Genomic DNA, 27,915 nt, shown 5'->3' with positions numbered 1-27,915 from the left:
GCTGCACTCACTTGTAAAACAAACTTTCAAAAACTTTATAATTATGTTGTCGGCCAGTCTATATAGCTATCCTATCTAGCTATACGGAATTATGTCGTATGAAATGCCTAAAGCATGCATAATAGACATATTTATACATAGAAATGTCTTGAAAATTACTCTTAAGTTTAGAATATTGTTATCCCTATAGGTTGAAGGGGTCATCGCAGTCGCGTCGTTGCACAATCTCGTACTGAACTTAAACTACACTAAACATTAGCGAATAGAAGAGAAATCTTTTTGACAAACAATTTGAGCATACACCGGGCGTATTTTACTATACAATATAATCTATACTTTATATTTTAAAGTGTAGTACTATTTACATAGTGAACATACAAACAATCATACAAAAAACGCAACGAATGCGGTAAATGAGTAACAAACTTTCCGAATGCAATATAAGTGGTTTTCGGTGTTCTCGGTTTTTAGTAAGGCGATAAATTTTTAATAATTCGGTCGTGAAAAAGGCTTTTCGCATTATAGTATGTATGAACTTGTAGTAATATCTATTTGGCTTCGAGAATCACAAATGAGTACACGGTTCATTAGGTTTCTTTCAGTGAGCTCGTGAGGTACCCAAATATCGAGCTTTTTTGTGTAGAGAAAAGATTTTATTACAAGTTCATACATATTGTAATGCGAAAAGACTTTTACCCCGACCTAATATTTTAAAAGTAACGTATACGGACTTATACGCTCTTACGTGTACGAATCTCAAAAATACGCTCGGTGTTTCCCTCCTAGTAATATTGTTACCACTCAATAAAAATAATGTATTAGTGATTCAATTTTAGTTTAATCTGCCTAACTTATTACTTTTGATAATGTTGTACCTCTTGTGTTTTTATTTTTGTTACGATTTTTTTTTTATTTTCAAATAAATTTATGACTTTTTTTCATTTTTTGTTTGATTTTTTATTACTTAAATGTATAAATATTAGTAAATTATGTATATTAATATGTATTAGTAATGTATTAACTGATTGGCTTTTCTACTTTTCCGCTCAAACGAAAGGATTAGACGTATTGAAGATATACAACTGTGAGTGGAATTATATATTTATTAGTGTTATCTATACTAATATTATAAAGCTGAAGAGTTTGTTTGTTTGTTTGTTTGTTTGTTTGTTTGTTTGTTTGAACGCGCTAATCTCAGGAACTACGGGTCCGATTCGAAAACTTCTTTCAGTGTTAGATAGCCCATTTATCGAGGAAGGTTATAGGCTATATATCATCACGCTACGACCAATAGGAGCAGAGCAGCAGTAAGAAATGTTACAAAAACGGGGAAAATGTTGACCCATTCTCTCTTATGTGACGCAAGCGAAGTTGCGCGGGTCGGCTAGTTGTAGAATATAGAACATTTTAGTAATTTTTTTTTAAAAAAAGGTCATCATTTTTAGTTTGGATTTCTTCCTAAGCTAACGTCGGTCAAGCGTACAAATAAAAATATTACTTTGGGAAATCAGTAGATGAAAAACATGCAACGGACTATGCCCTTGACGTAGCCGACCTTAGCGTAGGAAGAAATCATGTCTGAGTAATACAGAAAGGTTATTCAGATGAATTATTGTTATTTATTTTAAATTAGATTATACTGTTTGTGATAGATGTAGGTATTTTTTCTAGGGTAAGACAATGGTCTCTATGCCGCCACTACTGTAGGCACGGTACCTAGTGATTGTGTTTTTAAATCATTGTTTTAAAACGTCACTAGAGATAAGTGTTACATACAATGCCATTTCCTTACCCTGGAGATAGAATAGTGATGTTATTATTTTTTATAGAACTTGGTTAATATGCTTTACATATTATGATATGTATATACCTACCTAAAGTCATTATAATGTTTTATTGATCGACGACAAGTGAAAATCGATTTTGAACGGTCGGTAGACGGCCGAAGGTAAGGTAAGCGTTAAAGGCCCCGACCTTTTCATGCATAATAATATAGTTCATATAATGATTATGCATACAAAGGAATTCAGCTCCATATTTCTGATAACTGTCCTTTCTCATAGCTGTTACTTATACATAGATTGGAAACGAATAAATATATTGACTTGGGTTCGAGTCTCAGTTAAGACAATGTACTGCAAACTTATCTTATATCTACTAAAGTATTCGTGTATTGAACGGAAGTCAAAGTTATCCAAACACACGTCAGTTCGAGTTCATATAGTTTATTACTAAAGTAAAAGTTTGTTGGATGACATTTACAATCAGATATTTTGACAATATAAATTACTATTTAATTCTTAAAGTACAGCCGATTTTGACTGTACTATTGGTGCAGTGGTTAATGTGCTCGCTATAAACGCTGCCTCCGTATGGTTGGTTCAAATCCCACCGAGGATGTAATAAATATAAGTTTATATTGTAATATATTTGAGATGTTTGAATTAGATTATCGGTTACCTGTTTACCATAGTACAAGCTCTGCTCAAAATTAGGAATAAGACTACAGTGAGTGAACTGTCAAAAGCAAAAACAAAATATCGTTAGTATTCTAGTAGGCGCGTTATTTCACATAGCGTGTTGTTCCGCAGCGTGTGGCGGGTCGGACACGGGCGCGGTGCGGAGACGGAGCGAGGAGCGCGGGGCCACTGCCAGCGGGGCCGCCGCGCCTACCAGCGGACGACGGGAGAGGGGTGCGAGGGCACGGACGCCTGCTAAAGAGCCCGGGAGACAGGTACGGAAGTTATTTGTGTTTTAATATTTTTTATGATTCTGTCCCAATTCTCCTCTCAGTGTGAAATATGTCTATCATAATCCACGAAATGAAGAATAGTATAACACGGAATAATACATCTGGGAACATCAACGAGTAATATTAAGTTTCTTAAATAGGACCGGATAGGCTGGAAAATATGTTTCTAAATATTTTAATTTTTGTATTTTGCTAACTATATTAAAAGTAATGTCTTTAAATTTCGTGTCAACTTAAAATTCTGTCCAGTCATCAAAATACTATATGATAAAAAGTCATCTTAAATCTACAATTGAGATTTACATCAATGAATCTTTGTTTCAGGGTGGTAATCGCAGTCGTATGCGTCGCGCGGCGCCCGCGTCTTTCCGTCTACTAGCTGCATCAGACAACATGCGGTTAGAACCCACTGTGTGCGCTTCACATCCCGGTGACGATACTCAGGCATGTATTAAAATTTGAAAATTAATTATATTAGAAGCAATTCAAATTGAACAAGAATGGTTCTGTACCCTACTAAGGTACATATGGCTGATTTAATGAATATTTAGCAATCATTTTGACGTTATTTAGTTAATTTCTATCAATTTAACAACATTGTTCGCCGACCTCATGAAATATGTTTTGTTATCAGAGTGCGGCGGGTAGTGGATGGGAATGCGCGTGGCGGGACCAGCCCAGAAGAGCTGCCAGCGCAAAGGTAATTTTTAAACCTATTTCATTATTATTTTTCATAAAAGACAACTCCCACACTAAGAATTGCTCTTGTGTTGCGAGGACTTTTACAAACATACAAACAACGAACACTAAAGCACAACCAGAACCGAAACAATTATTTGTGGATCGCACAAATAATAATGAATTGTTCCGTGTGGCGATCAAAACCACTGCACCACGGAGACACTAAGTTTTTAAGAATATTATTTTCTTCTAGTATTCTTATTATAAGGTAATGCCACTCCTGTTAAAGTCGTCGGTTAGATTTTCACACGCAACAAAACAATTCCTAATTCGATGATTAGTGTCATTACTTTATTCTATTAAAAATTTAATTTGTTTATTTTGTCCTATACCGTGTAACAGTCGGTAGCCCCCTTTACACACACGCTCTATCGCTCAAGAAACAACAATCGCGCGTGTAAGGGGAGAGGATATAGCACGCGCCGCGCTCATCTGTCAAACCCGCGAAGAAAATCGCGAGTGAAGACCGCGCTGCCTTCCTATACGCTCCTAAGAACGTGCATAAAGTGTGTGTGTAAAGGCGACCATTGAATTTACCGCAAGTGTATCTGTACCTAGTATCCATTTTGTAGGCACATCATAAAACATAATACTACAATAAACATTTATATAACTAAACAATACACCTCTCCCATAACAAAACAATAAGAAATCACAAACAACCTACAATACCACACTATTTTTCCTTCAGGTGTCGAGTAGCCGCGGCGGTCCGAGCGCGGAATCCTCGCTCGAAGACCTGACGCTGACTCCCAGCGGGCTGGACCTCTCGCTGCCGGACTGCAAGATCATAGCCAATAGGAACGCCAGGCAAGACAGAGACTTTAAAAGGTACCCCCTACACCCTGCATCTCATTCATTATCCATATTTTGATTTGATGGTAATTTTACTTGTGTAGTGTTCGGTTGTAAAAAGAATTTGAAGATATTTTATTTGTGTAAAGTATTGTGTACAAGCTGCGATAGTTTAAAAAAGTTAATATTTTAGTTTGAAATCTTTACGATAAATATTTACATTATAAAGATTTAGAGAAGATTTAAAAAAACTTATATTAATAGCTGTATTTTGTGGCAAAAAAAGGAAAAAGAAATATGCTTCATCACCAAACGTTAAACCTGCTGAATATATTTCTTTTTTTTTTATTAAATGGTTTAAAGTTTCGCCTCTTACATCTCATAACAGTCCAATCATATAACTATCCCCTCAAAACTAAACATCATTAACTTACTTTACTAGAACCACAGGATACTCAAAAAAAAATCTGTAAATATTTTAATTTGAGGGAAAATACTTTTTGTTTATTATATTTTAGTCCGCTCAAAGAATACTCCAAAAGCGGGTGTAGAGTGCGTGAGAGGGATCCTAAGCAATTTCTCCAGAAATTGGTTCAGGATGCTTAGAGGATAACGCTGAAAATTTAGTTATCCAGTAAGCGACAACCACATAATTAAAATCCAAAATTTCAAGTCTGTAGGTCATTTAGTTCCGAAGTTAAGCGAAAGCAAAGTTTCGCATTTATGACACTCACTCACGATCTGAAAAACGTTCATATTAACTATTTCGGAGCGTGATGCTCGAAAACTGATGAGAATTTTGGTAAAGTGTGTAAAACAAAAGTTGTAGACAATTTTATCATCTTTCATTATGTAGAAGACACTTTTTCTCTACGACGAACCATTTTAAAGATATTAGTGAAAAACTAAAAAATGGGAACTTTAACCCCCTCCCCCCACTTCGGCGCCCGCCTTAGAGGTGGGGATTTTTAGTATGTTTATTCTCTAAGCATCCTGAACCAATTTCTGAAGAAATGGCTTAGGATCCCGCTCACGCACTCTACACTTGCTTTTTTGAGTGGACTATTTTGTGACATAAAAATTGTAAAGTTCGTTATTACTTTATTAGTGTTTATTCTAATAATCAATGTGATAATAATAATTGTTTCGATTTAAATATAATAATGTATTTATGTACATTTTTAAGCGTTATATATATGCGTTGGTAACACTGCTAAACTGTGGTTCTAGTAACACTAAACCATCCGAACTTTAATTAAAACATCATACTCTTTACAGGTACTACGTGAACGAGATGGCACCGAAGGACTTATCAAAGTTAAGCAAAGAGATACGTCACGAGCGAGAAAGTTACCGGGAGCTAACAGGCCGATACATAGAAAAGCCTGAAGCAATTCCCTTAAAAGAAACACACTACTCAGACCTGTCTAACAAAGAGTCTATACTCAAAAAAGAGAAAAAGGACGCTAAGAATAAGGAAATAAAGACTAAAATCAAACGGTCAGATTCTGGTCGTAGTGAGTTAAAAGTGAATGTGAGTGTTGGGAGTAAAGTACTGATTATTGAACCGCTAGGAGTGTATGATTGTATCAATTTGGGGAGGAGGATCGATGTGCAGTGGCCCTCGGAGTACGAGAGGGAGAGGGGCGGGAGGAACTTCTGGGGTAGTTGGGTACCTCAAGCTGGGATGGATGGATTGGTAAGTAAATTATTTTTTAATTGGGTTGTTTGTAGTTTAAATGCGATAGCGAAGTGTATACACATATTTTTTTAACTTATTACTGTCCCACTGCTGGCCAAGGTTCCGTAACGAGGGAGGGGTTAGGCCTTGTGTCCACCACGCTGGCCGAGTGCGGGTTGAGGACTTCGCATGCCCTCAATCATTTAAGATTAAGAATAAATATTTTCGTGATATACCTTTTTAATTGTTACATTAAGTCATTGAGTTACGCAAGCATTAAAGCTATGCGCTGCATTTATATTAATGCGAATTCTATTTAATGAAATATCGTTAATATAGTTAGTCTTTCACATTATAACGTTTACACTTTAAACTAAGTTTTGTACTATTTTCATCAGACTTTTTTGCTAATTGCTGCAAGTTTCAAATACATAAAAATACTTTTTACCAAAACTGTTTACCAAATATTTTCTATTACATATTCATATCGCATGCACATTAGAAACAATATAATATTACCTTACCTTCTTAATAAATAAAGCATATTTCCATCTTTTCACCCAGGTGGTACACAAATGGACACCAAACCACCGCGACCCGAAACTGCGATCGCACGTCGACAAAAGTATACTTCTCATACAAATTGATGATAAATTTGTACCAATAGCTGAGAACTGCGTGCAAGACCTCGGCGATGAAGTGTAAGCCTTATATCTATGTAGTTAGAGCTCATATTCGTAGAACATATAAAACTGAATTATTAATATAAAGCCTTGATATCATGAATTTAAGGTTGGAAATTAAAGGTTATTCGACTTTTGCTTGTTCCCGTGGAACAAATATTTGTATAATAAGAAAAACATATGGGAGTCTTTTGGATAGACATTTAACATCTTCATAGTCACTTACTCTCAGGTGAAAGGGGTGACAAATGCCTAAAACAAAAATTAGAAAGAAATGTTGTGTCGAGTCACTATGTGTATTGTGTTCGCAACTAGTGTACGTAGTTTTGATAGTTTCGCAGTGTATTGCTGCTTCGAAATGAAGTAATAATTATCATCAGTTTAGAGAAGAGGCAATGTATAGTCCCTATCAAATATTTGTCAACTAAGATACGCAATACACATGCTGGTGGTACCTGTTTTTGCTAAAAAGACGACTATTTCTGCGAACGGAGTTGTCTTTTAAAGAAAAATATCGTATATTGGAATCTAAAGTGTTTGTGTAAAGTCGGAAATTCAATGTACGAATAGCTAAAGGAATTTAAACCTTATGTCGATTTATTAAAGTCGATAACAATATCCTTTATAATTTAAGAATACTTAGTTCCTTAGCACACGTAAACGAAATGAATGAAATTGTCTCAGTTAATGTCCAAAGTCACAAAATGTGTAATACTTATGTTATCTAATAGCTGGAAAATGAAAAGAAAATTGAGATTTTAATAAAGTCGCCCGCACATTGGATACGTAGCTGTGCGCCGCAATTTGCGTGCACGTATCTTATGTGCAGTTGTCTTTATTAAAAACTATGTCTATTCAGCTAAAGTTACAAAATATTTAACAAAGATTTTTGTACGTTTGTTTTCTATGTTTGTTTGTTTGCGGTGGAACAAGGCAGGGAATTTTATTATCTTTGTTACATATTAATTAACGTGTCAGAAAATATAATGATTTTATACATTGCAAATTGTTTTGGAAGATAAAAGTTTAGTATGGTTTTCAAATAATTCCGATTTTCGATTGAAAAATATTTTGTAACTCTTGCTAAATAGAATAAACTAAGAATTTCAAAGCCGTTATCTCATGACAATCTTATGCGAATACTTATGAAATATAAACCTTATATGCCAATAAGGTTCAATATACAGTGGCAAAACAATGAAAACAAAAAAACGACTTTTGGAAATAAAATAAAAAGCCCTATAAATCAAGATCTCTCTTTGATACAATTAAGATATCACTATGTAGGATGCGTACACATCTACGTAATGAAAAAGCTATGCTGAATTTCAGGCGTATTAACTGATCAGTGATTCTTATAGTACTCACCGTTAATCTTTTTGTCTCGGAATATAGCAACAAGCCGTTTAGGCCAAAATTAAAAACAAAAGACACGCGAATCGTATAATATGAATCTTTTTACTTTGTGTGCCTGAATATAGCAACAAGCCGCAGCATAAATAATAAAAGCAATAGACGTACATACACAGCGTAGGGGGTAGAACACAGACGTGGTCGTTATTATGTCTCTGTTACCCGCACTAATTGTTTTTGTTTCTACATTCTGTGCAAAGACTTGTTGCTATGTTCAAATACACAAAGCTAGGCGCGTTGTATAAAGTCAACAAAGCGAGTGTTCGAACTATAGAAATTTGGGTACATTCAATGATGAGTTACTATCAATCAGGATAAAAGTTTTGCATTGCGTAAATCTGTACCATTATACAAGGAGTTAAAGATTTCGACGAATTGAGAACCTCCTTTTCGAAGTCGGTTAATAAAGTAAATAATAAAATTGTCTAAAATATATAAATAAGCTTATGTTTTACACAAATACATATAATTTGCACTTGGCCTTTTCATTTAGTTGTAATTTATAAATGTAACATAAATATTGTAATGTAACGTATTATTAATATAAGTTGCGGTTTGAAAGTTATGTAAATATTGTGAGTTTTGTGGAAGTATCGTTTGATGACAATCTCCGAGAAATATGTAGGAGAATAAGAATATAATATAATATCAGTATATAAATACGAAACTAATCTACGACACATGTGGCCCAATGGATAATCACAACTGCTATTTAAAGTCGTAGATTCGATTTCTTCTTGAAAATATTTAATACAAATATAGTCGTAATAAAGTGAAATAACGAAAAATACTGAAAATGTTTGATCTATGTAAAAGCATTTACATAATAAACAACATAATAAAATTCAAAACGTTAGTAATAAATAACGCTATTATACTGATTTGTTTCAAGTTCTATCTGCACCAACGCCATCTATGGCTGAAATTCGGAGTTGACATCAAACGTTTCACAAACAAGCTTCGTTGAATGGGTAGCTTTATTCTAGCTTTACTATGTAAATAAATGTAAATAATGTAAAAAACATATTACATAAAAACAAGTGTATATTCGTCTTTTTAATATATAAATAAACAACTTATAACAGTACATTCATAAGTAGAAAAAAACCTTTTTTTATTTTTGTTATTTTGTAATTTTTTTTCGTCCAAATTTTCTTAAGGTCGCTGTACACTTTAGTCTGACACCAAATGAACAATGTGTATTTAAATTATTTATTATAATATAATTATTGTGTTAGTCGATGTTTGTTATGTGTGGAGTCGATTATTCTTTGAATTTAGTACGAAATTTACTTATTTCTGTTGTAGAAAACTTGTTTTTCTAAAGGTTTTTTAAGGTCCTAATCAGTAGTTTGGATATTGAAGAATGTGCCTGATTAAATCCAGTTTACTAAAGTTAAAAATATTTGAAATTAAATAACCCATAAAATACCCACAAGCCATCTTGCTTATGGCAAAAATAATAGACTTTTACCTCCTTGAATACCAAGCTAAAAAAAAACACGTTTCAGTGCCAGTTTTGTTTAAAAGCTTACTATAAAACGAGATAAAAAATATCTGATCATTTCAAATAAATTCTAACAGTAGATTTTTTTATTTTGGCTTTGAAAAGAATTAGAAATGGTTTACAAAATACAGGTACATATTCTCAATAACTTTACTACTGAATAAGGTCCATTTAAATTCGGTCTTATACTCTCATAGGATTCTCGACTCTTTAACATTCACAATAAACATATGTTCACTGTTGTTATATACTAGTGCGTTTATATATAACTGTATATGTATTGTTTATTCATATTATAAGAACGTTGTGTTTTGCGAATTTAACGGGAGTGAAACTATCAATGTTGATCATTAATGTTGAATCATTTCTTGTATAAATGTATTTAGAAATAATACTGTGATTTATTTGTTTGGTACAGTCTAGTGAATATGAATTAGTAACGAAATCTTCGCGTCAAAGTCGCCAACAAGCTTACACCTGTCGGTGAGTTATGTTGGCGGTTTATTTGTTTTAAATTTAGTAGCGGATATAAAAGGCTTTTTAAATAAAAAGTCGCCTACATCAAGTTGCCAACGTCGGCGGGTCAGTGAACTCGTGATTGGTTAAAAGAAATTGAGATTCCGTGTACGGGTACGTATACGTAGTTTAATTGCGTATACGTGTAATGACATCATTATGTGATAACATATATTATGGGTGTAAAAATTGATTGTGGCGAAAAATTAAACATTTTCGAAATTATGGATTTAAAATATATTTAGTAGTAAAGTCAGAATAGATTTTTGTTGCTCTTTAAGCAAAGTATGATATAACAAAATATCGAAATTTTATTTGTAAATAAATAAATCACAGTGTTATTGAATATAATAAATTATATTTAAACAATAAAATGTTTGTAATCAGTATAATGAATTTCACGTAATCCCCGAAGCGTTGAAATAATTTAATATATTATAATCCGTTAGTTCACCTTCTATAACGCCACTATTTTAGTACTATTTGCTGATAAACAAACACTTTCACAGTCATTATTTTTTATATCGAATGTTGAAACCTTATTATATACCACTATGTCATAGATCCATAAAAAAAAATAAAAAAAAAGTTGGGAATTCCCAACTAAGGATAACTTAACCATTTTTTTTTTTATATTTTCGAATAATTTGTTTTTAAAGGTATGCAAGGAACGATAATTGATAATTTTATTTTCAACTTTTTAAACATTTTTTTTCCAATTCGTGGTACTGGTTGGACATAGGGACATAGACACTTTTCTCTTTGTGATGTGTTTTATTATCAGCAAATAGTATGAAATATGTTGTGTGGTTCTATACACTTTGCACTTAGACACTCTTAGTGTCCTTGTGGGGTCCGGTTGCGTTTTCCAACTTAATTATCTTATAATCTCATTAATATACTAGCCCTCTTAAAAACAAACACTATAAACCTATTTTAGTAAAAAAACTACTACTATATGTTTTCTCTTTTTCATTTCGCTAAGGAGTGAAATAAATAAAACTCTTTAAAAACCTTTCTTAACTTCATATATTTTTTTGAATATGGCGACAATTATTTAGGTTTCCTGTTTGGTCAATGATATTATCCTGCTAAATGTAATTTCTTGTCAAATACATAATACTCATTACGTATAAGATCTTTAGATCTGGATCTCAATAATTATGTGAAAGGTATTCATTTAAAGGTTGTTTTTCACAAAATAAAGACAGGTTTATTTATGATACTTTTTTTCACTTGGAGTGCAATCTACTCTACACTGTTATTTGCACCGAAGTATAACTTACATTATAATATAACTTGCGCTAAAATATTACTGGAAATGGATTTAATAATAAAAACCTGTCGAAATTTTAGATTTGAATGTCAAAAAAACTATTTTATTTGTTTCCATTGTTTTAATGAGAACGCAATCGGACATCACAAATATATGAATATATATTATATTCTCAAGTTGCCTTAATATATTTTAGACTGATTTTTTATAAAGTGCGTGTGTGTAAGCCGATATATAATATAATAATTGTTAAGGTGTCGTGTTGCTAAATCATTTAACTTTAAGAACAAAACGCAGTGTACTTAGTTGAACGTTTAACGGCGGTTTTACACTTTACGTTCGGTTATAATGATGTGAGCGGATATTTGTCGTATGGACACTCATATTTTGACACTATTTTGGTGTGAAAACTTAGTAACGTTGGGCATTGTTAAAAAAAATATTCACTAGACGGACATGCCCAGAGGCAAGTCTGCAGTCATGCCCGCCGGCTAATAATAACTATGTCCTAGCCGATATCCGGCTACGGTGGTCAGTTTCATTGAAACTGATCAACGGCGCAGGACTTTGTTTATAGTTTCATATTATTTTCCACGGTTTACTAACTACTCAAATCGGTGATTACAAATGCGAACTACATATTATGTCATAATCAAAAGAATAAAAATGTACCAGTGTTTAAGTGCAAGATAGTCCGATGAAATGACGTGACGTAGTTCGCACGTCTGTAATGACTCGAGAGAGATTGCAAAGTGGAGGTATCCTTGACGTAGATTTTGACACCAAAAAAGTGCTACAAAGTTTTATATTACGTGTTACAACTTTCGGAAGTATTATAGGGATTCCTTAAAATACGAGTATATTCAGTTTGTAAATATTAAACTATGTTTTAGATCATCTGGAATCCCTGAATTTGATCAACATGTTGGTAATTTGGTAATATTTTATTTGAATAATATAAAATTGATGAATACAGTACGACAGATATCTGCGTAAAAGAAAAAAATCCGAATTTATATTTGTTACTTTGCGGAAACGGTAGGATTTGTTTGAAAGCTTCGTGTCTATGTGTGTTTAGTCTAAATTGGACTCTATTGCAATGTAACATAGTAGATATTTGTACAGTAGGAAGGCACAATCCGTCCACATGTAATGCTTGCTGCATATGCAAACATCTTTTGTTATTGAGTCTATACTAGTTATTGTTCATTTCGACGTCGAACAAAATAAAAAAATATAATAAACAAAAAACAAACATTCCAGTTAATGCCAGTTATTATTCAAAACAATAGCACAAACCGAAATTTAAGTAAAACAGTTATTCATCCTTTGATGAACATTCCAATCAAAAAATAGTCCTGATGCATTTTGCACTTTTAGTGTAAGCTGCATATAAGTGTAATTTAATTTTCAATGTAAGTTGCATTTGCAATGTAACTTGCACTGCTTTCACTTAAATGTTGCATTTTCAGTTTAAGCGGCACTTGAGTGTAACTTTCAGTGTAAGCTACACTTAAATGTAACTGCACTTAAATGTAGCTTGCCCTTCAGTGTAATCTCTATATATTCTAAAATGTTTCTTACAGAAATTGTAACTAACTAACATTAAAATGTAACTACTTTCAGTAGTCGAAATAAACAATAGTTAGTTATTATTTGGCATATGCAGACAAGACGTTGTATGTATAGTGACGCTACAGAGTGTAAGCCGCCGCCGGGACCTCTATCTTGATTTGTGTCACATTTCCATATCTCAATAAATACTGAATTAAAATGGTACATGGATATAAATATTTGATTGTTTTATTTATTCCCTTTATTTGTCAAATAAATATAATTTTATTACCTCAAACCATCGCGATGAAACCTTGCATGCCTAAAAAATGTGTAATACATTTTTCGAGGGTGGGCAAAGTCCCTAACCCGCACTTGGCCAGCGTGGTGAACTGAAGGCCTAACCCCCTCCCTCTTTCGGAAGACTCTGCAGTGGGACAGTAACGTCTTAAAAAAGTGAAACTTGGAAAATTTGCCTAAAGAACTGTAACGTAAAATTTTGCACCTAAAAGAATGGACGTGCCTTTACACTTTCTTCAGAAAATATAAATTAAAAAAAATGTTAAATCAAACAAAATAATTATAAAAAAATCTACGCAAATCGAAGAAATTATACATAATGAAGGAATTGAGCCTGAAGCGATAATTTTATATAATTATTGACTATTAAAAATGCTGTGCTATTATTTCAACCTGAAGTTAAGTAATTATCTCAATTTGTACGCTAATTTATGTAGAAAGTTCAGCAAGTATTTCACTAAAGAATTTCGTGGACACAAGTCCCCTACCTTATTTAAACTAAAATTAATTAACATCCCCATCCCGCACTATCATCTACTATATACCATCCCTCATTACAGGAGGAGATCTTGGCCTAGCAGTTTGACATTAGAGGGTTAAAGTTGTTATAAATTAGACATTTTACCCTTCTGATCGAAGCAGAAAACCACAACCTTTATCTTCTTCATACTATATTCCTGTTACTTTACACCCATAACTCTTACTTTTTCGATCAAAAGAATCTTTATTCATTGTGTTTTAAGCAATCCCTAGTTCAAGATGTCGTGGTCCGAACTCCCATCAACTTACAAAAAGACGTTTAACCACTACCTAACATTATTTAAAATCGTTGGTATAGACTTCTTTGACAATTCTCCTACTTATTTAACTTGGAATAACACGAAGCATTTTCTTTTTCTCGTCTCTTTTTTCCCGTTTATCACTGGACAGTTTTATTTGGTGTCCAAAATCAGGCCTGACAATTTTCTGGAGACTGTCCGCCCGGTGCCTACTGATGTTATGTTCTTTATTGGTAAGTAGATAGTATAAAATTATGGAAAGTTTGCTTCTGCTTGCGATTTGTCCGCGTGAGAAGGTTTCTCGGGGTAAAAAGTTTCGTGTGCGTTAATTTGGGTTATAAGCTATTGGTGCATTTTATTATAATCCCTCCGGTAGATGTTTGTGAAATGGTAGCAAACATACATTCATCCGATAGATAGACAGATAGTCTGGATTGCATACAATACTGCAAACAGTAGTCATTACGCTAAAATCTTATTGATATCTCAGAAATCTTTCAGACTATGCTATTGGTGTCTAGCAAAGAGTTTGAAATCTATTTGTTTCTTATTCGCTTTCAGTAATTTCATGTTTGCACACTTTTATTACTAATTTGGCATTTTTTCTGATTAAAAGTATTTTTCCAGATCTTGTGAAGCTACTCACGTATATTCGGAAAAAGTCTGAAATAAGAGACATGTTTTTAGAGATCGGTGAACTGTGGCCAAAGGGACTGGGCAGTGATGACAAGAAGAATGTAATACTGAAAGCGTATCTCCGTCGGATCCGGCTACCTTCAGATAGTACACATACATATTTATTGCATTTATAACATTCCATAAATATTTTTTACAAAAACATACCTCTCAGTTTAGGAGCTAGCTATAATTACCGAATTTCATACATAAACCCCTGAATCTGAGGTTATTTTGCAAACGGTAAAATACCAAATACGCCTAAAATACCTCCTCCAGGGTGCTTTTGCTGCGGTTAAGGCAATTACGATGTGTTTTGGTATTTTCCCTGCTCTGAGTACTGGTCTATAATTGCCAAAATGAAATATGAATTTAGTGGATACCTACGCACCTAGCAGTAGCTACTTGTTATTGATCAAATTCGGATGTCAACCTGAACTCTGTCCAAACATTAGGTTTTCTGAAGCACAATTTAGTTTTAAACCGACCTATAAGAAATTTATCTTCTCATACAGAAATTTTATGAATTACCTTTTCCAGTATTCCTAGCCTTCAACTACGCAAACCTGACAATATTTGAGGTGATGCCGTTCATAATAACTGCTTACAACCTGATCACGGGCACCAACGAGTACGTGTTCCCTTTCCCTGCGATCAATGCGTGGGCACATTACAATATTGTGACATTTCTACTGACGTATATTGGGCAAGTTATTTGCAGTAAGTATATTTTAGAATTCTCAAGTTTCTAGTGAGGTGTCGTGAGGCTAAGTTAGTACCATTGGGAGTGCGTATCAACCGCTTACATGCCTAAAATTTGTGTAATACATTTATTGAGGGCATGCAAAGTCCTCAACCCGCACTTGGTGGACTCAAGGCCTAACCCCTCCACCTCGTTTGGGAGGAGACCCTTGCCCTGCGGTAGGACAGTAATGGGTTAAAAAAAAACAAATATACAATCTTTTAAGATGGATACTGCATGCCAGTGCATGCGCAATTAATGAGCAAGAAGAAAATGCAACTTATTTTGAATCGAAATAATAGGTTTAGAAACAAGTATGTACTTAATGAAAAAAAAAACAAAATAGAATGCAAGTGCTTGCCTCTAAGAGTGAGGGTAGACGTAAAAACTCACGCTACAAAGAGACGACGCTTGGCAGCCACATCAGTCAGTCCGTGACCACGGTCGATGACGTTCGATCGAAACGTTGGGTAGTAGATAAATAAGGTATCATAACATATAATTTCCAATCGCGTTTAAAACCCGTTGAAATATAATATTATGTTAATAATTCGCGAGAGTTTAAAATCTTCATTTTAGAGATATTTTTGATGAGCTTTGGTTTCAAGTAAGTATCATTATCACAATTATATTATGCACAAGTAGGTCGGTATACTTATGTTTTGTTTTGTCTTTTTTTTTTACAACTCCCGCACTAAGAATTGCTCTTGTGTCGCGGGGACTTTCACAAACATACAAACAGCGGACACAAAGCACAACCAGACCCGAAACAATTATTTGTGGATCGCACAAATAATTGCTCCGTGTGGGAATCGAACCCACGACCTCCCGGTGCAGTGGTATCGGCGTGGTGACCTAAACCACTGCGCCACGGAGGCAGTCTGTGATGTGAAATGTATAAATGTGAATGGAGCAAAAGAAGTTTATAATTTTCGGGAAGAAGCGTTTTGATTGCTGCCTATTCCCTTGTGCACAACGCGTGTTTTTATATGTGTATGTAAAGATGCTAAACTAACAGAGGGTAGTTAACTTTAGTATGGGGTAGCTGTCATCCCATCACGTACCACATTGTGCGAAAAACGCCATTAAGGACCGCTTCGGGGACGAGACGAAGCAATTATTTATGTACTTAATCTATAATTAGAACCGCTGGTTTTTGGGTCACGTTGGGCATTTTGTATTCGTATTTATTCAGTTCCACCCAACAGTAGCATAGATCTGATGGGAAAATTGTTTCTAACGTAAAAAGTGATTACCAGTCAAATCAGCTACTCTTTATGAAATGTCAAATACTTTTTAATAGAAATATGATGTAGTGACGTCACGTTTAAGTATTTTCGTTGGAATTAAACGAGTGCCTAATAAAATCTTTCAGTTTGCAACAATTATAATTTCAACATTATTTACGAAAAAAATAAAAGCCTGAGCATTTTAGATGAATCTTCTACGAGTACCTAGGTATAAGTTTAATATTTTTTTGTAAACCTCAACTACCAAATTCATAAATACTTGCGTTATGATTAAATCGTATTTGCAATGTAAATGTCTATTGTTAAAGAACGCAATTACAAAATATAAACCATGGATACAACTTACTGGATATAATTAATAATTCATGTCCCCAAAACCCTTTCTATTTTTGTCATTTCAGCGGTCCCAAGCCAGGCAGGTTTCTACCTACCTTTCGACCTAACTATAGCGACAATGACATCCAACGTGAGCGCTCTCCTTCACTTGCTACAAGAAGACTTGAAACACGCCATTAAAACACACGACACGAACAAAATAATGAAACAAAATATACATGAATGTGACTCGGAGAGTTATGAAGAGATTAAAAGAATTGTCGATGTCCATCAGAAACTGTTAAGGTAAGTTTTGTAAGTGTTATATTAGGTCGGGAAAAAGTCTTTTCGCATTATAGTATGTATGAACTTGTAATCAAATCTCCTTGGCTTCAAGAATCACAAATGAATACACGGTTCATTAGGTTTCTTTCAGTGAGCTCGTGAGGTACTCAAATATCGAGCTTTTTTTGTGTAGAGAGAAGATTTTATTACAAGTTCATACATAGGTACTATAATGCGAAAAGACTTTTCCCCAACCTAATATTAAGTCTTGGACCACAAGGACATATTTTCATAATGAAAAAATGATGAAGCTATGTTTTGAGAGAAAAAGTTTTCAGTGAACAGGTGTAGGAAATTATGTCTGGGAGTCATTTGAGCGTCTTACTTTCAGTGACCACAAAAGTAGCATAACAACTTTATATTTTTAAAATCTCTTTATTACGAAATCTTATTAATTTAAACGTATCTTAACAAAATCTAGTTCAACTTTCAATCGATGTCAAATGTTTTTTAGAAGTTATATGCTTAAGAATCATCTTTGAAAAAACATGTTAAGCGACTTTTGGAGCTGACTGTACCTAAAAGCTAGACGAAAAAGGTTAGTTAGGTTTCTAATATTACTTTGTCTTAATACTCTTAATTAATTATTAATGAATCCGTGCCTCGGAGAGCACGTAAAGCCGTCGGTCCTGCACCTGACCTCTCACTGGTCGTGTCGGTTATCCGTCCCACCAGACTATGAGAGTGATGGAATAGAGAGTGTAGCTGTGTATTGTGCACACACTTTTACACTATAAACAAAGTCCTGCACAGATGGCCAGTTTCAATGAAACTGACGGCCGTAGCCGTATATCGGCTAGGAGGACATTATAATGAAATCTAAAGAAATATGTTCTCATACTTATTATACGCCAGATATATCATGAGGCCGCATAAGATGTAGGTACATAAATAAAATAAAAAAGTTGCTGACTGTATCTTATATTTTCAGACTAGCAGACAAACTGAGCGATATCTTCGGGCTAGTGATATTCATTCATATGGCGTTTGCTTCTGTCGAAATATGCTTCTTCGGATTCTTAACACTGGTGAGTATCCAAAGCGTTACCTTAAAATACTTAGTTAAGTGGTTTAGGAGTCACGCCGCTACTATTGCGTTAAGAGGTCATGGGTTCGATTCCCACACGAAAAAAATATTTGTGCGATCCACAAATGTTTCGGGTTCGGTCGTACTTTGTGTCCGTTGTTTGTTTGTTTGTAAAAATCTTCAACACAAGAGCAATTCTTAGTGCGGGAGTTGTCTTTTTAAATAAGGAAATTGAGTGATTGGTTGTCAAAACTTTATCTACTAACGAAAGCAAGATAATAGAAATGATTTGAAGCGAGTAGATAAAGCGATAACCTTTCCCATTTAGCTGTGACCTTACGGAACAAACTTTCATTTCCGCTAATCCATTTTCCCCTCACTAGAGGAAATTGACCTATATTTTCGGCGTGAGTGACTTGTTCATAATTCAATAACAATCGCAATACGTACTAATGTACCTACGTATTGCGATATCACGCTTATTATACCCGAAGGTGTAAGCAGAAGTGTATGAAATACGCGTGCGTTACGCCATTGACAATGATAGTCCCATGTAATATGGGACGAGGTTATTGCCATATAGGTTAGGTACCTGCCGGTTACGATACCAAGCTCAGGACTACTTACTATTAAAAATAATCTATATATAAGATTGAGAGAGACCTGGGATTAGAACCCGGGACCTCGTGGTCAGCAGTTGGATACAATACCGACCACGTCACAGAGCCAGTCAATAGAATATCACAATTTTTATAGTTTGTTCATTTGTCAGGTTATTTTTAGCAATTGACGTTCTTTGTTCTTTGCCTACTTTTTTAGGTATGTGAAGGCTTAGCAGATACAGTAGCAAACCTGCTGACGGCTATGAGTGCGGTGGGGACTATCTTTCTGCTGTCACTCTCTGGACAGTGCCTTTATGATACGGTAATTATCTTAGTTTTTAACTCTTAATTTGGCACCGAGAAAAAGTGCATAGCTATTTTTGTATATGCATGTATGTATAGACCATGAAGAGCTATATAAATGAATTGCGCCGCTGTAAATAAATATGAGCAGTAACGATATAATTTTCCTTAATTTTTTTAATTAGTCTAGCGCTGTACCGGTACCGATCTAGCTATTTAATTATTATTGTTTTGCATATTATTTGAAACAAGCTTTGCCCGCGTGGAATTTCACCGTCTTCGGGATGGAATTTTTAAAAATCCTCTCAGTGCTTCCTCGACACTTCCTCAGGAATCTTCATACCATATTTCAACTTACTACGCTCAGTAGTTTCGCCTGCGCGATGTCCATCAGTCAGTCACTCAGTAACGGAAAAGTTTCATATGTATTGGTGATGATTATTTATTCTAGAGAGAATTTTAATACAATGCAGTAGCATTGTATTAAACTATACGAGGTAGTACTGATATGTATAAATCTTGAGGATTTGGACAGCAATATTCATATGATGTTATTCATAGATGCTATGTGTTTTCAGAGCTCTGAAGTAGCAGACGCGGCCTACCAAAGTTTATGGTATGAGAGCGACAACAACGTGAGAAAGTTGATGTTATACATCATAGTACGGTAAGATTTAATATTTATATCGAGTCGGAATTGAGTCCATAGCACTCTATACTTATAGCTGAATAACGACAGTGAGTCAAAAAAACCACTTTATTGCTAAACATAGGTTACCTACATAATGTTAGGCCTGTTATATCTGAAGGTGTAAGCTGATGTGTATGAAATACACCCGCGTCTCGCCATGGACAATGTTAATTTTATTAATCCCATGTAATCGGAAGCGAGCCTTTTGTGCACGTTACTTTTGAGAAATATACTAATGTAAATTAGAAAAGACCAATAGCTACTTTTCCCGACCGGGTAATCGAACTCGAGACAATATGATCAGCCTACACGCCATAAACATTACTTTAATAAATTATTATTTCAGTGCTCAGCAACCCAGTTATTTATCTGCGCTAGGATTCTCTCAACTTACACTAAAATCTTTTTCCAAGGTAACTCTTCTATGTATTTGTACCGTGTCGATTTAATTATCTGATTTGGTTATATGACTATATTTAGACAACATAATTTGATTCTTCTTTCAGATTATGAGTACTGCGTGGACGTATTTTTCCTTGTTAATTCAAATGTATGGAGACACATAAGTTTTGTAGGTACATTAGCACGATTTGCTACTGTTTGTAACATACTTAAAAATAATAAAACACCCTACACTATTTTAAGATATCAGTAAGCACAAGTTTCTGAGCATGCTTAATAATTTGTTTTGTTTGTAATTGTACCTACTTAATAAAATTGTACTTGATGCAAGGCAGTTTGTCTTATCTTCAATATGGTTGAAAAATTGCCAGTGAAAGTAGAGTTGCCAAATGCAGGCTGATCATTGCCTGGACATTTCTGGGGCCAATCTGGAATCAGAGTTTTTGGTCTCCGATTTAAGACTACATTAAGTAGGAATGGCCAAAAAAAACCGTCATTGCATCAAAGCTTAGTAAAAACAAGTATATATTTTTTTCGGGACAGCAAAGTAAAATTACGGGACATGGGACAGCTCGTAAAATTCCGGGACAATCCCGGAAATCTCAGCCATCTGGCAACCCAAAATGAGGGGTGCCCTTAGTTTGCATTTAAACTGAATCGGCGACTGGAATCCTATGACGGCATATTCTTCAGTTAAGTCTTGTAACGCAGCACTCACCTAACAATGAAAGGACAATCATGATTTAAATAACTACAATACTTAATAATTCATAATACTAAAGCTTGCGCTTTCGCTTCGCTTGTTTATAATATATTTAACTAACGACTAGGCATGTTATTTATCTACTTAACTAGTATTCATCTAAAGATTATATATTTTATTTGCCCAGAAGTCTTAAAAGCTATGCTCAAAACTACTAATATAAAAATTAAATAATGGCTAGATTTACTTGATACAGGGCCCCCGAGCTCAGGAAGTCCCAGGACTCCGAATATCAAGGCATTTTTTGGAAAAAGTGTCTTGTAGATTAGGTGTAGAGGGCCTGAGTTTAATTGCAATCTACCTAGCTACTCCATTGCATGGATGATCAGAAGAGCGGGGTTAATAAGAAAAACAAAATCAACATTATTCAAGAAAATATATTTCATTCTATAAACAACTCAGAATTGTTGTGTCGCTGTATATTTATTAAAATTTCAATTCCATATTCTATGACATTTAGGTACATGAATGAATACTGAACAATTATATTAAATTTTGGACGAGTTGGGGTTTACTAGCCACATAGACTATAACACTATGACCTTACCCAGAAGGGGCGAATTCGCCGCGAATCGATTTGCGCGTTTCTAAGATACTAGACGCCAATATATCGCGTCCACAAGCTTCGCGCGACTTCAAAATCCGCGCGAAGCTCACGCTCCTTGTGGACAGAACGTTCGCGCGAAATAATTGCGGCGAACTCACCTCTTTTAGACAAGGTTTATATTATGAACTTCTCTATAACGCTAATCGCCAATTACACAGCTTATGTCCAAGTCTCAGATAACCAATCTGCTAAATGTGACAGCTAATGTAATAACTGTCAAAACCAGCTGATAAGCTATCTAATGGTTATCCAGAAGCTGTATAACTGAGTTTAATTATCCTAGGGGTAGAGTATTAAAAGGGGTAAACTAATGGGGACGCGATAGAAATGACAGAGGCCACAGGTGCTCCCCTATTTTCCCATTGGTCATGTAAGATAAAATTCCTTCCTGATTGGTCCTTCGTGCAAATATTTAGTAACTGGTTCCAGCAATCGACAACGGATAGTTTGATTTCACTATCTAAGTTAGGTCCCTTGTAGAAATCTTATTACTGTTGACGTGTATTGAAATCCGGATAACTACATATTGTGTGTAAGGTATGACCATGTGCTTATGCCACTGGTAAATAAAGTTACGAAAACAGGCTGTTTATCATATACCATGTATTTACCAAATAATTTGATTAAATCCCTAGTAAGATTCATCCGAAAACCACACGGTAGGCTTGCCTTGCGAATAATTCCTAGAGAATTTAATACAATTCACATTCTTGTTAAAGAATGGCTGCCAAATTAAACATTCCATTCCAACGTTATATTAATTTTGATGCTGGACCCAGTTACAGTGCTTATTTATCATCCGATTTACGGCTATCATGCCTTCACCTGTTTCTATCACTAACTCTGGTCCTATCAGAGCTTGGCTACTTCGGTTACCAAATATATTTGGCCCTTACTACTTAATAAAAGTTGCCTGTTTTGATCCTAAAGTTACACTATTGAGGATTCTTTTGGCGAATTGTTGAGATGACCAAAAAACTTAATAGCTATTTTACACCAGACGTAAATTCAATGAAAATTAATAATCTAATGTTTCGTTTTAATTTTCCCTTTGTGACATTACGTACACGAGCGTGCACGCACGTTCGTTCCCGTACACGCAACGATTACAACAAGGGCTACGAAATAGACTGGTCATAAATTACACTTTACTAAGTATACAGTCAAAATTATGTAGATTTTGTTTTTCATTTTAGTAATTTATTTACCGAGAACTAGGTCTAGTCTAAGTCTTATCAAGTTTGAAAGTAACGATTGTAGTCAAATGACGTAGCAAATTTTAAATTACAGTTTTGTTTATTACTTTTATCGTGTCGCATGGAAGCGACCCAACGCTCGCATCGTACAAGGGTTAAGATTACTCAAAAAACGTTTTTTTCTGAGCTGAAAATATGTCTGGTGTAAAATAGCTTATTAATACTAGCAAATACAGTTTCTATTCTATAGAATGGACCCGATTGTGGTCTGTTATAATATCTAAGCTCGACATTTTAGCTACTATAATATGCGTATACGGGGTCAAAGCTCTGTGGACAGACCGTCGTACTAATGTTTACCGCTCATGTTTTAAGCTTTACTGCAAATATACTTAGAAAAGGTCACTTTACCCTTTTAAGTTTCTTACTCAATTATAAGGGACTATCCATTTAAGCTATCTGAAGAAAACTTGTGAGATACGTTCATTAACTTATGTAGGGCATGTCACAAGAAACGATAAAACGTTTATGAAAAAAGCTTGACTGGTAGAGAATGCCTTTAGTATCAAGTCCGAATTAATACAACTTTTGTATATTAATGAAAAAAAGGATATTTTTTATGTATCCCACATATGGAAGGAAGAATTCCCGAGAACATTTTATGTATTAAATAACTCACTATGATCATAAAACGTAGGTACCTTTAGTCCATACACAAGAACTATAGTACCTTTTACTACCTCTATCAAAGATCTTTTATCCCTAAGCCCATATTTTCTTCGTACAAGTACTTGATATTCATTCGGTACGCATTCCTCGGGTACCCAGAGAGATCTCACAAAGCCGCGTGTTTAAGGCGGTATTCGTGATCCAAATTTACCTTGACATCATAAATAATTTAGGATAAAATCAAGGTAACGTTCTATTTAAGGAAATAGAAAATACGTCGGCTTTTCTTCGTGAACTAATCACACTTTTAAGCCACAGTGCTTACTGACAATCACCGGTCGGTAAAAGATTAGTTAAGTAAAGCAACCTTTTATGCGGCTTGCCCATAGATGGGTAGACGATAGAACTATTTGGGGGAAGGAATTTTTGATTGAGAGTATACGTATAATTGTCTGTTTCTACAAAAATTGTTTTTAATTGTAACAACAGTCTTTAAGCATACTCAAAGACCATCAGATGACTTGAACAACTTTAATATCAAGTTGATTTATAAACGGTCTTAGATGTAGGCCAATCCTGCGGTAAACATTGTACTGCACGGCTGATTCCACATTTTAATATAACTAGGGGTCTAGGCATTAATAAAAAGCCTAAATGAACTAGGGATGGACTCACGAAGCTCCTAGGATAATCTACGTTCTACGGCTACAACTACAAATACTATTTAGTTCCAAAATTTGCCAAATTTTACGTATCTACGTTATTATTTTGTATTTTATAAGAAAATTGTAGTTTATAATCTTTACCAAACTTGAAGTAATCTATCGAAATGTTAAATTTTTTAGGCCTTCGCTTGCGTCTTATCTGCCGGCCCTTATTTTTCCAAAATGGCGGCCGGGGGACAACGGTTAAAACCGAAATGTATCTTTTCAATGGACTAAAGATTAGCCCATGAGATATTTTGGGTAACTATTTCAACATTTTGTAAGGAATTTTTCGGAGGCCGTCTTCATGAAAGTAAGACGGATTATTCCTTAATGACTTTCGGAGAAAATTCTTTACTATAGTTCAAGAAGGAATTCGGGGTTTTCAAACCGTACTTATAGCAAGCGTGGTAGGCTCAAGGTCTAACCTCTCCCTCCCTAGAGACCCTTGCTCAGCAGTGGGACAGTAATGGGTTACATTTTCTTTTACTATATTTGCTTGGATTTTTTAAGCGTTTTTTTTAGTTTTCTTTACAAAGTTGCCGAATCAAGTTCACATTTTTATAAATATTGACTAATGCAGTTGCAGCCGAAAACTACGGAATTATAAAAAGCTTAGGCGTTTAAGCGAAGTCTTTGTAAGCTAAGCAGTCAAGCGTGCGACAGTACAAATACTCGTTCAATTAAAAAAGGGCTTATGTATATACAAAGTTACGTCACTTAAGCCTTTTTTTAAATTGAAAATGTAATGCTAGGGAGGAAAATTAAGCATCTTCAGTAGAAAAAGGGCATAAGATCAACGATTCTTGAGTCGATTTTTGCCATTTTTATACTGAAAGTGCTTTCGAAAAATAGGTAGATTATTTCACATTTATATAGTACAAAATATATATTTTTATAAGGGACACAGTGGTAGAAATATTACATACAAAAGTTTCTAAGTGAAAAGTGAATCGTAAAAATAGTTATATTACTTTTAGTATGATAGGCGGTAGTTTTTGAGGTTATAGATAGAATGGGATAATTGTTACATTTATTATGATAGATAGAGCTGTATAGAGTTTGTATTTGATATGCAAGATTCTTTAATTAACTGTGTAGTAACTTTGGGCAGCATTGGAAATCCTGAATTTAAGATTATTTCGAATAATTTTTAGTTAGGCTTTTCTTTTGACCTGTGAGTAACGGGGAATGACAATATTTTGTTATTTCGAAAAATTACTAAAAGATGGATAAGGTTTTATTATCGTACCTTTGTTTGATCAATAATTCGGCATTTTTTGGCAAATAATATATGGATCAACTATCATACATATTAATATCACGCCTTATTCTCATAGGGGTAGGTAGCCATAAAATAATCCAAAATAAATACATTGACTAAAGGAGAGGTCGACAGGGTTCGCGATATTACAATTTCCAAACTATTACTTCGAAATTTCTGTTTTTCCAATATTACCCAAGTTATTTTATTATACCGGTCCGATAGTAACAGTGAATTCAGTGGACGCTACAGGCTTAAGGCGGGCTTAGAACGCGAAGCCAAGATATGTATAGTTGCTGAGAGAAAGCCACAACATTACACTTATATTACATTAACTGCCGGTTTTACCACTAACGGATACGCTATCTAGCAGATAAAGTAACGTATTATCTGTTAAAACTAGAATTCTACGATGGTTAAAGTAACATCGTATCAATTGTATGAACCTGTCGAATTATACTTTAGCACATTATACACTCAGCGGCAGAAAAAGTGGCCCAAAGCAAAACTACGATAAAACTTTTTAGAATATCAATATATGGTTATTATTTTGGCTATTACTATTAGTTAAACAGTTTATACACAAGTTTAGTTACAATTTACACTAAATAGTCGTAATTTTTAATCGAAAATGGGAAAAATTAAAAAATACAGCTTTTGTCGAAATCGCTTATTGAAAGTTTTTGCAAAAAACTAATTCTGCACCAAAGAAAAAATCTAGTTTATACCGTGTGTTAACTCCTCTAGCATTTATGGTGCTTTGGAGGATGTTTTAATTACTTCTTGAAGAACTTTATCCCACACTCGGACTAGAGCGGTTCTTCGCTCACCAAGTGATTCTGGTGGGTTGGGCAGTGCACATACACTGTTTTTTAGCATGTGCCAGACATGTGCTATGGGGTTGATGTCTGGACTGCGAGCAGGCTAAGCCAGTTTTTGAATCCCGATATCAGCAAGGTGCGATTCCACAACGCGGGCGCTATGAGCGCGCGCATTAAACTGCATTAGAGTTAATCCTCCCGACCAATGAAATCCATAAGTGGTACAACATGGTCTTGGAAGATTTCTTCAATGTACCCGGCTGCTGTTAGGCTCTGATCTACGATGACAAGCTCCGTACGTGCCTCCAAACATACACCTCTCCATACCATAACAGACCTACCTTTGTAACTGACCGTCTGACGTGTTGTGTTGGGAAAAAACCGTCCTTAATGGCGTCTTTACACTCTCTCACGACCATTTGGTGCTCTTAATGCTACTCAGCACTCATCGGTTAACAAGAACTTGCTCCATTGGTCGATAGCCAATTCACATGTTTACGAGCAAATCGTAATCGGGCAACTCGATGGTGTCTCTCGAGTTCTGGTACTCGGGTTGGTCTTCCTGCCCGTAAATTACGTTCTTTTATCCTTCGCCTAATGTTCCGTTCACTAAAAATGACTCCGCGTGCCGCTTGAAGCCTCTAGTGAATCTCAAACGCTGTCAGAAAGCGGTTTCTCAGCACCTCGAGGTTAACAAATCGGTCATCTCTTGCGGATGTACATCGTGTTCGTCCAATTCCTGGTCGCCGCGTGTAGAGACCAGTCTCACGATACCTCCTAATCGCAGACCTTAAAGTGGTACGCGATACATTGAAAAATGCAGCCACCTCTCAATGGTAATGGCCCTGATCGGACAACAAGACCACCTAAGCCACTTGTTCAGCAGTAAGTGGCATCTTCAAATCTTTTCTAAAATCTAAATAGACCAATAATCAATAAAAATCATAAAGAAAATCGTTTCCGTGCAGCAATATTTCAAAATACAGAATTCAACTGACCTCTCGAATCAACACTGAATTCAGTTCTAACACACATTGTTAGAAAAAGTCATCCGTCACTTAAATTAATCTGAAATTCAACACTTCATAACACTAAACAGATCACTTCGCAACTACTTACAACAATATATCTTTCATATATTACTTAATTTGTTTACAAATTCACGATAAGCGCTTGGGCCACTTTTTCTGCCGCTGAGTGTATATTATGTTAAAGTTATTTAAATTATTGCAATTTTCAGTTTGTGACTACGGCCAGTAAAACCTGCGCCGAAACGTCAAGCAATCCAATGTGGGTTCACGACTCACGTTAATTCTCTTATCTACATAATAACGTAACTGGTACGAAATGTAATAGCTATCAGGCAGTGTTGGGTCAATCAACTAATTTTTTCAATCAATTGATTAGTCATGACTAATTTAGTCATGAATTATTTAGTCATGATTGAATTAATCATGAGTAAAAATAATAATCATAATCATGATTAAATAAATTAGTCATCAATCATTTAATGATTAAATGACTGATGACTAATTTATTGTA

The 27,915-nt window shown here is 34.7% G+C and overlaps 2 protein-coding genes across 2 annotated transcripts in view; both read left to right on the top strand.

Annotated features, from left to right (window-relative positions):
- Positions 1–13,157, top strand: part of pcx (pecanex) — a 45,727-nt gene extending 32,570 nt beyond the window's left edge. Inside the window, exons 21-26 of the mRNA XM_076120995.1 lie at positions 2,592–2,734; positions 3,077–3,196; positions 3,387–3,452; positions 4,185–4,303; positions 5,567–5,987; positions 6,534–13,157. Coding sequence (XP_075977110.1) covers positions 2,592–2,734; positions 3,077–3,196; positions 3,387–3,452; positions 4,185–4,303; positions 5,567–5,987; positions 6,534–6,674 — 1,010 coding nt within the window. The 3' untranslated portion in view covers positions 6,675–13,157. The remainder of the gene's footprint in view (positions 1–2,591; positions 2,735–3,076; positions 3,197–3,386; positions 3,453–4,184; positions 4,304–5,566; positions 5,988–6,533) is intronic.
- An 820-nt stretch (positions 13,158–13,977) lies between these two features.
- Positions 13,978–20,513, top strand: LOC142977291 (odorant receptor 85c-like). Its single transcript, XM_076121103.1, has 9 exons — positions 13,978–14,230; positions 14,625–14,780; positions 15,213–15,392; positions 17,066–17,285; positions 18,256–18,352; positions 19,171–19,275; positions 19,835–19,923; positions 20,294–20,360; positions 20,454–20,513. Exons 1-9 carry the CDS (start codon positions 13,978–13,980, stop codon positions 20,511–20,513), a joined length of 1,227 nt encoding a protein of 408 aa, XP_075977218.1.
- The last annotated feature ends 7,402 nt before the right edge of the window (positions 20,514–27,915 follow it).

Source organism: Anticarsia gemmatalis, chromosome 12, assembly GCF_050436995.1.
Source record: "Anticarsia gemmatalis isolate Benzon Research Colony breed Stoneville strain chromosome 12, ilAntGemm2 primary, whole genome shotgun sequence".
Classification (NCBI taxonomy): Eukaryota; Metazoa; Arthropoda; class Insecta; order Lepidoptera; family Erebidae; genus Anticarsia; species Anticarsia gemmatalis.
Note: the sequence above shows the minus strand (reverse complement) of the source record. Positions and strands in the feature narration are given on the sequence as shown.

What these genes read in the sequence shown, in the direction of transcription:
- LOC142977291 (XM_076121103.1), top strand. Translation starts at nt 13,978, where the DNA reads ATGTCGTGGTCCGAACTCCCATCAACTTACAAAAAGACGTTTAACCAC. An exon ending in TCTTCGGATTCTTAACACTG is followed by an intron (nt 18,353 to 19,170) that starts GTGAGTATCCAA and finishes CTACTTTTTTAG; the next exon opens with GTATGTGAAGGCTTAGCAGA. An exon ending in CACTAAAATCTTTTTCCAAG is followed by an intron (nt 20,361 to 20,453) that starts GTAACTCTTCTA and finishes TTCTTCTTTCAG; the next exon opens with ATTATGAGTACTGCGTGGAC.